General features: G+C 40.3%; 1 protein-coding gene across 1 annotated transcript in view; it reads right to left on the reverse strand.

Moving 5' to 3' along the window:
• LOC121934054 (macrophage mannose receptor 1-like) overlaps nt 1-13,939 on the reverse strand; it is a 59,044-nt gene that overhangs the window by 26,972 nt on the left and 18,133 nt on the right. Inside the window, exons 14-15 of the mRNA XM_042474038.1 lie at nt 2,484-2,562; nt 430-571 (exon numbers count right to left, since the gene is read on the reverse strand). Of these exons, the coding sequence (XP_042329972.1) occupies nt 430-571; nt 2,484-2,562 (221 nt within the window). The remainder of the gene's footprint in view (nt 1-429; nt 572-2,483; nt 2,563-13,939) is intronic.

Consider the following 13,939-nt stretch of genomic DNA (forward strand, 5'->3'; position numbering starts at 1 on the left):
CATTCTGTAATTACAAATAATAAAGTAGATTATAATGATAACATCTGTTTTTAATTGTATTTCTTTTCATTTGTAAGCCATTTTTTGTTCCATGGGGGGGGGGGAGGGGGAATAAGAAGAAGAAAGGAGGAGGAGGAGGAGGAGGAGAAAGAAAGAAAGAAAGAAAGAAAGAAAGAAAGAAAGAATAACAAGGGTTTACCTTTATTCACAATTTATTCAATGTCCTGGAATTTCAGAATGTAATATTACTTGAAACCCAAGCATTTTAATTCTGTAATGTTTATAATGGAGGTTATGCACACTTAGTTGAACACTGTTTAAATCTCCTTCACTGAAAAGACTGTTAGTAATGGAATCTTAAAGACCTAGTAAATGAAGCCCTTAATTATTTTGTTTAATAAATATATTGTAACTGAACTTTCATCTTACCTTTTGTTATTTGGCAAATCCAGTTAATCAAAAACTCACATGAAGAGGTTCTCCATTTTGAATAATATCTATACAAGCTTTTGCAAGTTGGTTGCGTATTTAGGTAAGGGGATGAGTTTTCATGTGCGTCTTCAAAGTCTAGCTATAAATAAAGAAGTAAAGTTCTGTTACACATTGTCTGACTAAAACCACCAGTTATGATGCTAGAAAAGAGACAGATGTAACAGGGCTCCTTAACTGAATCTAGCCATCAGGTGTATGGCCTTCCTCTCTTCCTTCTACCTTCAACCTTTCCTAGCGTTATTGTCTTTTCTAATGAGTCATGCCATCTCGTGATGTGGCCAAAGTATCACAGCCTCAATTTGATCATCTTGGTTTCTGGGGGTATTTCAGGCTTGATCTGTTCAAGGACCCATTTGTTTGTCTTTTTGGACCTTATCACATTGCTTAAATAATCTGGTTTACCTCCTCCAAACTGAAGTGTAATTTGGGAGGCAGCCGGGTCCTATCACATGGATTTTGCCACTGAAGCTGCCGGGAGAATCCAGTCCAGCTGCAGCCTGGGTCCCAAGCATGCTTCAGCAGCATTATTTTGGAACTGGGACCTTTCTGACTTAAAAAATTGGCTGCTGAAGTGCACCGAGGACCCAGACTATATAACTTTAGATGTGGTAACACACACCCTCCTCTTTCTTTTCCTACACTCTTAAATTTATCAGATGGGTTCTCTGATTATGGATTAGATCAGGGCAGACTTTGTTTCATTGTTGTGATGGTATTTTTAAATGAAACCATGTGACAACACTAAAGCAAAGAGGCAATGTCCAGTCCTACACTGTGATTTGCAATGTGATCATGGCTTAATATTGATACACGTGCTTCTCTTGCAAGACATCCCAGGTCGTCTTCAGCATTTCCTGATTTCAGGTACTCATCCTGGAAAAACCTCCATGTGATTTTTAAGAGGACCATCATCTATCTGAACTCTGCCCTGGTGGCACAGTGGTTAAATACCAGTACTGCAACCACAAGCTTATGAGTTCAGTCCTAGAGCTCCAAGATTCATTCAGCCTTCCATTTTTTCATAGGTCAGTAAAATGAGTACCCAGCTTGTTGGGGGCAATTAGTTTACAGATTATAAACAATTTAGAGAGTGCTGAGTTCACCGATAAGCAGTAGAGAAATGTACCTGCTATTGCTATTGCTAACTCACTCTTTCTCACCAAGCAGTAACAAAACAATAAGAGCAGTTTCAGTAAATAATTTGATCCCTGTCTAAACCACAATCACAATTTTCACATCCAAAACCTTTTTTGCAGCCCTAGTCAGTTATCTGCTGATATTTATTCACATGTTGGAAGTACACACTGTGTATGTGACAAAAATGTTCAGCTACATACAGTCATATTTATATAGTGTCAATAAGCTTTATTCAAACTTTTGAACAATGCATAAAAGTCACAGTGTATGGGTTCTAAAAGTGAAACATTTTAAACAAAGGAGTTTCCTTGACTTCACTAGACCACTATGTGAAAGGTTTAAATTGGGGGGGACTCTGAGATGCTGCATAATCGCTGAGAAACTTCTCAGATAACTTTTTTCTTCTTCTGTAGCATCAGGGGAGCCTAGAGGATGTTCTAGGGTGTGCTGCGTTTGTGTGGATATGAGCAAGACCTAACAGGCTGATAACCCAAAGTGTATATGACTGCATACTATACAGTGCGATATAAGATCCTATGTAAAACAAAGAGATTTCAAGGCAAATAGACAAAGATTCATCAGCAGAAAAGTTAATGGAAAAGAGCAACAACAAAAAAAACCCTGTAAATAGTGTTAATACCCCTCTTAATGTCAGATACAAAAGTTCAACACATTAAAATCTACCCTGCCATTTCATTAAAGATGAAACTCTGTAAATAATATTACTGTTTGAAATTTCAGACTGCTGTTAGTGATCAATTGTGTGCTCTCTCCCAACATTTTCCAGTCCAATATTTACACTGTTGGGTTAATAATAATTATGCTACCAGATACATCAGTATTAATTTACTTACAGGCGATCCATCACTCCAAGTCCATCCTTTCTCAGGGTCTAATCTATTTAAACCAAGCCAGGCTCCCTCTGAAAGCATGCTGAAATATAAATATAAACAGACAAGATTCATTCATGTGTGTGTGTATGTTACTGCTACATATGTACATACACACATGCGCGCGCACACAGTTTTAAAAGAATGGTGGCAAACTGAATAAGAACAATTTTACTTTTGCACCTTTCTTTTTGAATCACCCTGTATATAGTTTAAATATGCTATCTCTTGCACATCCAGTTGTACAATGGAAAATTGCACTGGATCCCTTAATTGTGCTAATTTTGGACATCTATTTATTTGAAATTAAGATCCGCTGAAATAAGTTGCATTTACTTCACTGTAAACAAAAGCAAAATTTATTATGTGAGTGCATGTGTTTGTGTCTTCAGGTCATCTGTTGACATATGTTTTTGTTCTTCCTATGTAAACTTGAATGCTCATCTCTTTTTTTTCTCTAGTGGATTTGGATATATTGTATTTGGATATGCGCGGGCCCATGTACACCCATGTAAAGGCTGCGCTAGCAATACGTGCACGCAAAAGGAGTTCTGAAACGGAGCTCCTTCCCATGATGCTGAAAAGGTGCCCCAAGCGCCCACATCGCGCTGTTTGGACGCAGCGTGGCCATGATGTCATAATGGCAGCACCCATGTGCACAGGGTGCCACCATTATCGTGCCGTCCGTATGTGCTAGGGTTAGGGACTGTGCGGTTGCTGAGCGTCCCTGTAACCCTAGCACGGTGCTTTAGCACCGTGTGTACCGCACCTAAGTTAATTTTTCAAAAAACTTTCCTGTATTTCTATTGTGTGGATTGAGGTTAAGTTGTTCAGTCTTTCTGTCGATATAGATGGTTGGATGCTACACAGGGTACGTTACTGTTTGTCATAGAGACCGAAGACATGGAGTGATGCATTGTTGTCCTGCCGACAAGGCCGGATGGAGATTTAATAAGTATACACAACATGAGAATACAGCTTGTTGATTTCTCAGCTTGGTTACCGTATGTATATCCAAAAATGGTTCTGGCCTCTTTATGTGTTTTGTGTATCCATGTGTCCATACGTATCCAGTCAGTTTTTAACTTGTTAAAGTATCTTTCTATCACAAACAAGTCAATTTTCTGCGACAGTAATATATTTGAGCATCCATCTAGTTCTGAGAAAATGAGTTATTAATGTTCCTGATTACTACAGCCACAGCAATTCTAGAAAGAATCTGCCAGAAATAGAGCTAGATTTGAGGGAAAATGGGACTCTGAGGGCTGCTTTTCACTCCTCAGTGTAACTGACACATGAAATGCAAAGATATAGCATGTTAGTCTGAAACAGTATGCAAAGGTTTTGTAGAACTTCTTTAAGTTAATCTCAAAGGGCGACAGGATCCCTTGCATATTCCAGTGATAGACTATTTGATCTCCCTAATCAGTGTGAAGTGTGTTTAAGGTGCCTATAAGCAATGAGCCTTTAGATATTAAAGATTAAATGGCTATTAGGAGCTGCACAACTGTACAATTGTCAAGGATCCCGCTCCAATGTTTCGCTGTTACACAAAAATACCAATGGAGTTGTTGTGACATGCTCTTCCTACTTCTGCAACTATACACCCCTACAGCTATGTACCAGACAGTCCTGTTCAACAGGCGTACTCTTTCAGCTAAGTAAAGAAGAAATAACACATGCATTTAGATTCTTAGAACACAACAGACCTTCTGTGGATAGACTGAATGACCGGAAGCCCCCATGTTTTGATGGAGGGATTGTACTCAGGCAGAAGATTCCGACTCGTGGCCTGCGAGGAGAACCCACACCACATAAAAAAATATACAGGAAGACTGGTTCATCATGAGTGGAGAGGTAAAACAAAAGCACCCCATACTGCGGGCCAGAGATGTACAGTTTTGCCCTGTTGTATTCCTTAATTTTTTTGGTTATGGACACTGAGAAATGTTGAGAAAGCGTGTGATCTTTACAAAAAAAGGGCAAGGTGGTTATCCTTTATCACAATGCTGGGACAGCGTGGTTGGGATTTCAATGTTATGTTATTGATGATTATTATGTTTGGAATACCTGTATTGCCACTAAATTTATATTGAGATGTCTTGGAAATAAGACCCACGTCTTAACTCACAATTATTCTGTGTCATATACACTTTACCACTACTTTATAGCTAAAGGTACTTTTACACAATATTTTAAAATATTTTTGTAATAAAACAAGTTATGTACATCGAACCATAAGAAATCAAAAGTGTCACTATCTGAAGCCACCATGAAAAAGTTTTAGTGTTGTGATTTTTGGATTTCTGGATAAGTAAGATCAGCCTGATATAAATATTTACATTGAAATGATACCGGATTTATTTTTTTTTTTTGCACCTGGTTTGTATATAGTCGGGCCCTCCTTATAGGCGGGCTGCCTTCCTGGCTTTGAGCATCGCAGAGGAAAGCCCAGCAGAAATATGGGGCGTGTACTCACGCCGCATGCCCATTATTTCCTCTGGTGCTTGAGCTTCACTCTTTTCCCATTATGGGGGGGGGGTCCCGAACGGATCCCCCATGTATGGGCGAGGGCAGACTGTACTCACTAAAGTCTCATCATGGGACCAGGGTGTCCATGGCCTACAAGTTAAGAATCACAGGTTTAGACATTTATCTAAAACTGGACCTGCCCATACAACAGTTGCCTTTGTTGGTTTGTTGTCTTGTTCTTCTCTTGCTCAGTTGTGCAGAACAGTAATGCCTACTATACAGGAATTAATAGACTTTGTTGTTGCTATTATTTGCCATTGTCAACTCTGATCTATGGTGACCCTATGAATGGGAGACCTCCAAGATCCCTCTTCATCACAGATTACATGCCACCTTCTGCATGGGACTGCAACAACAAATCAGTGTTTGGCCTATGAAAAAGTAATTTTGAATTTCAATGTTTATCCAGTCCTATTAGATTTACTTGGAAGTAAGCCTTCCATGGTCAGTGGGGCTAACCATCAAGGAACTGTGCATACAACTTCAATATTGTTTAGGTAGTTGAGGAACAACATGTTGATAGGAAAGCTTTTGTAATTAAGAACACACCAGCAATGGATAGGAATGGCCCGTCAAAAGCCAGACAAGTTGCTGAATAACATTTCCAGGCTCTGATGGTGCAAACTGATAGATCTTGTATAGTCCTTAATAGTAACTACAAAATTGCAAACTCCTAATATGTGCAAACAAATGAATCAAAAACAAAACAAAACAAAACAAAAAGAAAGAAAGAAAAATAACAATACTATTTTTGTAAAAACAAAAACTTTCAGAATAATTTGCAGATTTAAACAATAAGCCCGATTTATAAAGACTAAAGAAACTTGGTGTCACCGAATTTTATTTTTGTAATAGAAATATATAGCCTGAAATTTATGTTTTGTTTAAAATTCATAAATATGAATTGTGCCATGTCAGTTTGAAGATCTCAAGCTGGGGTGAAAATGTATTTTTACTCTCTACTGCTTCCTGCAGGTTGAAAATGTGTTGCTTATAATTTACGACTTGACCAAATACTTCTTACATATTTTCTCATGTACAAGTATGTTTATGCTTGCAGATTGCAGAGAAGTGCACATATAACAGGCCATAACATTTTGTGCAGTTGTCAACTCATGTAAAACTGAGTGCTTTGTATTGGCATAAAGCCTTAGATTATTTTTAAAAAGTATTGACTATTCTATCTTCACAATATTTTATGTTCTTTACTTTCCTTGTCAAGAATGGGTCTGGGGTGATTCTTACTGTGAAGTGAATTTGGTTATATCTGTAAAAGAAAACCTTTGTCATCTGTTCCTGAGAGCCGAACCGGATGACCCAAATGCCGAACGTAGGTCTCAAACAAATCTCTGTTATAAAATTACTGACCTGGTTCAGCTCTCTCTTTTTTTGACAGGTTTGTGAAGCTATGGCCTATCAGTCTTGTTGCAGTTTATTCCACATAAGTTCATAATGCCATACTGTTGTGAGCAGTAAAAGTCCTCCTGTGCCACACTGGCTTCCTGAGGGCACTCAGGATCCCCCTTCTCAGTGACTCCACTGTCCTACTCCATCACATCCAGTTCTTCACAACTTCCTCCTTCTATTGTATTTTTGTTTCTGATCTTTACCCATTAGATTTACAAACCTGTACTGTGTGAGATATTGCTGAAAACTGTTTTGAAAGCTGCTTATATTGTTTATTTTCTTTTATTTTCTTTGGAGGTGTAATCAATGAACACTGGCACTTTAGAATTCTACCACTGCACCACCTGCACTGTATGTGCAAAGTCTCACTCTCGTGATGGCATCTTATTGATCCATGCAATGACACAGAAGGTCTTTGCACTTTTGCAGTGTCTGTTAGAGCTAGGGTTCCTGTTAGAGCAATTTTAACACCATCCCCCAAATAAAATTCCGGGGTCACGACTATACATATACTGTAATGATAAATTCCACTCCCCCGTTGTCCTGTTTAGCTCAAACAAAGGCCCGGCTTTCATCCAGAAATGTCTAGAATTTGACATGGAGGAAAAAATATTCCCATGTGATTTCACCAAAAATAGTGATCCACAGTCATGGAGACAGAGTTTCTCACTCCCACTGCAGCTAGTGAGTAGTTTGCGCTGTTTGGGAAAGGGGGTGGAGGGATTGCTCAATGGCAATGATTTAAATTATAAATGGCTGTAGATCTATCACTTTATGTTTCTCTTTGGTTCCAACCACCTAAACATTTCAATGAAAATAAACCGGAGTATTTGCAATGCTAACTCATGCACAAACTTAATATTGTTTACCTAACTTTTGGTTTATTAATTTCTCTTCCCTTCCTTGTTATGACTGTATCAGTGTGTCCACATCTCTGTATCAACCTGTGTAAGTCATAAAGAGGATTCTAGCCCAGGTTTTTTATGCCCAACAAATGTGCTTTGAAGAAAGAAAACACTTTTCAACATAGTCATTGTGGATCCTTATTGGTTCCCCATGAAGTCCATTTTAGGCCAATTCTTGCATAAAAAGGATTCGATTATGCAACATATGAAATGAATTGACTATACCGATGTTGCAATAACCTGTGGCTGTTGGTTCTTTTCTATGGACAGGGGCTGGCAAACACGGTTTATCTTGTTACTTCATTGGCGTGACTGTTGTACATTTTCAGAGCAAAGATATTCTGTGACGCAAACAAGGGATTTTTTAATACAGTGGAGGACAGGTATGCCTGGTTTACTCTAAGTTTGAAAGAAAAAGAACAAAATATATGTCCATTTTGACATGTGATAAAATATAGTGTTATCTATAAATCAGTGTAAGACAGGAAGGACCAATTGTGGTGGAAAGTCTGGAAACAAGAAAAATGGCTTTTCAGAAAAAAGCGATTCTCTTATCCACTTAGTGGACTACACTAATACAGTTTGACTGTGGAATACACTGCTCAGAGTGTGGTTGCATCTCCGTTCTTTGGAAGTTTTTAAACAGGGCTGGATGGCCATCTATCAGGGGTGCTTGATTGTATTTCCCTGCATGGCCAAAGGGTTGGAGGTGGATGACCCTTGAGGTCACTTCCAACTCTTGTTCGATGGGACGACAGAGAGAGAAAATCATAAATAATAACTACTAAAATGTATTTATATCCTGGCCTCTCTATGCAACACAATCAGTGCCGTTGAAATGAATGAATATCTTATTTATATCCGCCCTCTTCCTTTGGGGATCGAGGCGGTTGGGTATTATCCAGCGAGGATAATTGAAAAATTCTTTGGGCAGGTCATTCCAAATTTTGGCTGGTTAGGGCCGGTGGTAGCAGCCGAGAAATTTGATTCTTTGGAGGTCCCACCACCAATCTGGTCTTTCTTATTGTAGAGGTTTTTTCCGTAGGGACCCAGAGTTGTACGGGGGACTATATGGAGCAGGCGTTCCTTCAAATAGACAGACCCAGGCCATGTAGGGCTTTCATGTTAAAATACACAATCCCATATCCAATAACCAGCTCCCCTAACATACAATTAAACAGTTTACTATTAACACATACCCTTAAAATAATAAACATCAACATGGCTGTAGCAAAAATCAGGAAATAACAGGTTCAACTTACTTGGTGGCCTGTTATCGATTCAGGAAAGGCCTGCTGGAAGAGATCTGTCTTAAACAGGTTTTTTTTTGGAGCTGTTTAAGGTTGGTATATAATGGATCACATCTGGCAGACCCTTCCATAATATAGAATGACTTCTATGTGATAGTTGGATGACATGTACAATGGGCAAGCTTTGCTAGATGCTTTCCATATCATACAATTTTACTGCCATTTGACTGCAATTTTTCTTCCATTTATCAGACTTAAATTCCTCTGTGGATAATCTACCATGCGTTCCTTTCATTGTAATTCTTTATTTGGCTCACTGTCTTGAGACTTCTGATTTTGGCCTTCCTGTTCTGTGCTATTAATTTCACCTGTTTTATGTTAATCAAACCTGTGTGCTTTCAAACATTCTATTACATGTTTCTCTTCCTCAGCTATGACCAGATATTTGACTAGTCTAGTTGGACTGCGTATGAAAGCTATTTCTGGATAGGCCTTTCAGATGTTCAACTCCAGGACCTTCAGATGGACCAATGGAGATAACCTCTTAACCACTGGAATTCAGATATGCCTGGTATATACTCCAAATCTACAGGGATAAGATTTCTGTTAACCGTAGAAATCCTTTTTGGAGGGAGGGGTTGCTTATGTTAAGACAACTCTCATTGTCCCTGTCTCTATCTTGTCTTCAACAAGGGCAACGTCCGGTTGTGTGGCCATGAGAACAGGAACTGCAGCCGGATTATGGGATGTTGTGGATTGTGAGGAGAAGGCAACTGTCCTCTGCAAACAATGGCGAGAAGGTGTGACACCTCCACCAGTCCCAGCAACAAAACTACCAAGCCCCATGCCCAGAAGGATGGAGCTCCAGCCCAACTAGGAAATGTATGCTTCAGTAGGTGTATAGTTTTTGAGCTGAGGGAAAAAGTCTACTTTGGCTCTGATAATGCAGCTCCCTCTGGCGCTTTCTGCCCACAAGCTGCCTCAATTTCCCATCATTACTTGAGCATTCCAGAGCAACACTGGTTTGCAGGACTGAAGCCGCGCATTGGAGACTGTGGGTCTTGGAGAGCTCTCATCCACAGGATCACAATGAGCTGAAATTGACTCAAAGGCATTTAACAAAAAACAGCAAACCAGTTCTTCAAGTTTTGTTCAGGTGACGATTAGGCAGTTTTCAATTCCAGTAGGAAGTTATTATTTCATTTAGAAATAAGTGGATAGTTTAGCAGAAGTGGCAATGTTTGAAGATTTTTATCTTTTAGAGATCTGCAACTTGCTCAGGTTAGTGTAAGAGGCAGAATAATGACGTCATAATAGATAGAAAGACTCAGCATAACTATGATATCTCCTTAAATCTATTCATAATTATATATTCGTAATTATTCTTGTAATGCAGCTTTTCAGTCAAAAAAAGGAACCCATATTTGTGTGGGTTTAATAGAGCTGTTTCAACACTGATTTCATACTGAGGAATAATGATTATTGTTTATCTAATCACATCCATTATATTTCTTGCTTTAGATTGCTCAGAAACTTTGCCGTGACCTTGTTTTGTGACAAGTATAGGTGTTACAGAGAATATTATCAGCCAATGTGGTAATTCAAAGATATAGCCATATTAGTCTGGAAAATCTATGCAGTGGGATCTTGCCGCACCTTTGACATTCATTGAAAGATAGACAAGTGGGCAGCTTGAGTGTTTGTAGACTCCCCCAATGCATCTGAGAAGTATGCTCAACTATGAAAAGCCAGGCACCAGCATTACTCTTGTCTCAAAGGTTGCACATACATGAGTATGTTATCAGCAGATGAGGTCAATCGGGAATTAGTAAACTTAAGAGGTGATATTTCTAGACGGAATAGTTTATATTTTGAGTGAAAAATACATTTCATCTTTTAGGATTTCTTATGAAAAACGTAAGTAAAGAAAATCATGGTGGAAGCACGAGATTTCTGTAGAGCAATTGAGGAGACCTGGTTTCTTGATTTCACAGTTATGAAGAGATCTCTTATAAGGAGACTGTAGTTTCACAAAATGCTTATTTCTTACGGCCAGGGGCTTTTAGAGAGTAGCCCTTAGGGACGTAGGAGGACGTCCCATGTTTAAAAAAGGGGCGTCTTTTTAGACGCCCTGGGACCTGTAACGGATACGTCCGTTACAAGGATGCGGGCGCCCTTCTACATTGGGCGCCAGCCCCTCCTTTAAGCTCGGACGCTACAGCGTCACAGACGGTCGCGCCGCTGCTGAGTAGCGGCGCGCCCCTGGCGCCTCGTTTTCTAACGTCGCAAACCGCGACGCCAAAGAAGCTCCATTTTAGGAGCTTCTTTTTTCGGGCCCGTGGGGAGTCGGGCCGTCTTGAAAATGGCCCGGTCCCCCGCGGACATCTATGTGGAGGGCCGCCCAGACCGCTGCAACGCGGCGAGTTCTGTTACACCCGCCCACTTATTTCAAGAGTTAAAAGAGTTCTGTCCCAAGATCGAGGCAAATAATTAACTTCATCTTCTGAGAGTTGATGGCGTAAGCAGCATAACACAGTGTGTGATGATATGTCTCATTGTCTCCAGTGATATTTGCTCCCAGTAAGGAGTGGTTAGGATTTGCAGTTGAAAAGTGCACTGTTTGGTATGCTGGATTCAATGGGCTGGCGGGATGAATGATGGATGAACTTTCAGGGTGACTCAAGTGCGCTCGAATAATAATAATAATAATAATAATAATATATTTTATTATATCTCCACTTCTCCCTTCGGATCGAAGCGGATTTTACAGCACAGTAAAAACATGATAAAATACATAGATAATACCAAACTACATCAATCAGAAACTAAAAAGGGAAGAGCTGTACAGTATTGCTCACAGTCTTAAGAATCGAGTCATCATGTTACAATTCAGATTAGAGGAGATTGGTGGACTAGGCCCAGCTGGAGAGATCTGTCTTCACATCGCCTCTTGACAGGCTCTCAAGAAGACGGTATACGAGGATCTCTTCCGGTAGGTTGTTCCAAAGTCTAGGGGCCATCACAGAAAACATTTTACAAGAGGTGGTTTTCAACCTGGTTTTGGGTGTTCTAATATTTTGTGCCCGAGCTGTCCTGAGCGTGCTGGGCGGATTATGTAGGGAGAGGCGTTCCCTTACTAACTCAGGCCCAGGCCATGTAGGGCTTTATAGGTAATAACCAAACTTTTGTTTTCTAGAGAGTTGATGCATAACGCCGCATAACACAGTGTGTGATGATATGTTAAGTCATGAATTGTGCTTACAAGCAGATATAGTAATTCTTATGATATTTATAAAAATAGCAGCATTTATTTAGAATGGTAAGAGACAATGTTTAGAGAGGGCAGTGGCTTCTGGTTTTTAAGACACCATTCTGGAAGATTGGAAGTTAGGCAGTTTGAGGCCCAGTACCACATTAATAGGTGAGCTCCATTCACTAGTCCCACTTTCTGCCAATCTAGCAGTTCAACCAGCATGCCAGTGCAAGTAGATAACACAGGTACCACTTCGGTGAGAAGGTGTCCGGGGAAAGCAGCCAAAGGGCTTATAGGCAGCTAGTTCTCAAACAAACAACCCCCTCCCAGCCACAGCAAGTTCAGTGTAAGCTACACAGTCCTAGAGAGTTGCAGTTAGCTTTACCAAAAGGGATTACCAAGAGAATTGTCAGACGGTCCAAGGTTCAGGGGGTAACAGATAGGCAGGTCGGTGAAGCCGTCCCAGGTCAAGGTTTCCGGGTATTCAAGACAAAAAGCCAAGGAGCCAGAGACAGAGTCTTTCCCTAAAAGAGTCAGTATATCCACTGGCAAAGAACCACACACTCGTGGTGCTTATAGGCAAGTTCTGAGCTGGCCTTCGCTGTTGCCTGCATTACGAAGGAGCTTCTGTCATAAGCCTCCGAGTCATCTTCGAGAGGCCCTCTCTTTGCTCGACGGCTCATTGAAGGTAGGCACACTGCCCGATCCTCCTCCATGTCCACAGCCCTCGGCTACCAGGCCAAAACTTGATGACTGAACCTCTGGAGGGGCCATAGCCTCTGCTCCAGCAGAACTAGCGGCCAGCCTCTGGCTCATCCATTCAGGTTCAAGCCCCTGGGGCTCTGGCTCCTCCATTATAGGTTTCAGATCCCAGAGGCTCTAGCTCATCCTCTGAGTCCTCCAAGCCATCTTCCAGGCTGGGCATTGACAGAAAGGGTAACAGTGTTCGGTGCAGTCATGCTGGCCTCATGACCACCAGAGAGACTTTGGACAACACTGGTCTTCTGTTTAGTAATGGAGATGAGCACCACACCTACAGTCAGTTAGGACTAGAATTCAAGTCAAGTGGACTCCCTTTACCTTTAAGAGACACTTGCCACACCTAAATCCAAATAGGATTATAATTCCGATGTTGGTAGGATATGAAGATTGTCTCTAGTCGAGGGGGACAATAGAGCATTCTAAGCCAGATTTTTTTTAAATCCTACTCGGATTATTGTTAGTATTAGCAATTAATTTTCACGATGGCTGGAAGGAGTAATCTACAACTTTATTCTTTTGATGCTATCTGATCTAGGGCGAGGAGTCCAACTTCTAACCTATTTACCCATTGATTATTTTCTCTCCCCCATCATGTTGTAGTTTCTCTACGATGACTAACTGGTCAAGTTTTCTTATTCTCTTCCACTGTTAAACATTTTACTTCTATTTTATTACTAAGTAGATAGGGGTATCAACATATTGCTAAGTATGGCTGACTGTAGGTGATTTATTAAAGACATGAAAATTAAAGATTCACAACTCAGATGGAGGAGTCTGGTCTTGCCTTTAGAGAAAGCTGGCCCACAAAACTGCTTCAGTGTCTATACGTACAAAGATCACAGACGGTGAGCGCAATAATAATACAAAATAACTCTACATTTTGCTCTTGAGAAGCATGCTTCAGAAACACACCTTCGGAACCACAATCTTAAGCACAAATATTTATTTCATAAGCAACATTCGGGGGGTATAACCATTCAGAGGGAAGAGATCTGCCTCAGCACTCAGGGGATGAAAACTACAGTTAGTAAGACCTTAAATAAAATTCTGGCAAAGTTGAAAAAAATTAAAGCCGACACAAAGTTTAGTCTAAGGATCTACTGGTTCAGTCCCCTATATAGAGAAAAGGTCACACAGACAAGACACAAACACACGCTTCCAGGAAACCATCTTGAATAGAAGAATCTAAAACAAGGGTGGGGCGAGAAAGACACAGGAAACTTCAGTCAACATGAGCTGAAAATTTGAACATGGAGGTACCACACTTCTGATTAAACTCAAGTCTGCTGTTCTGAGTTAGTTTAGCAAATT

The sequence above is a fragment of the Sceloporus undulatus genome, chromosome 6 (genome assembly GCF_019175285.1).
Source record: "Sceloporus undulatus isolate JIND9_A2432 ecotype Alabama chromosome 6, SceUnd_v1.1, whole genome shotgun sequence".
NCBI lineage: Eukaryota > Metazoa > Chordata > Lepidosauria > Squamata > Phrynosomatidae > Sceloporus > Sceloporus undulatus.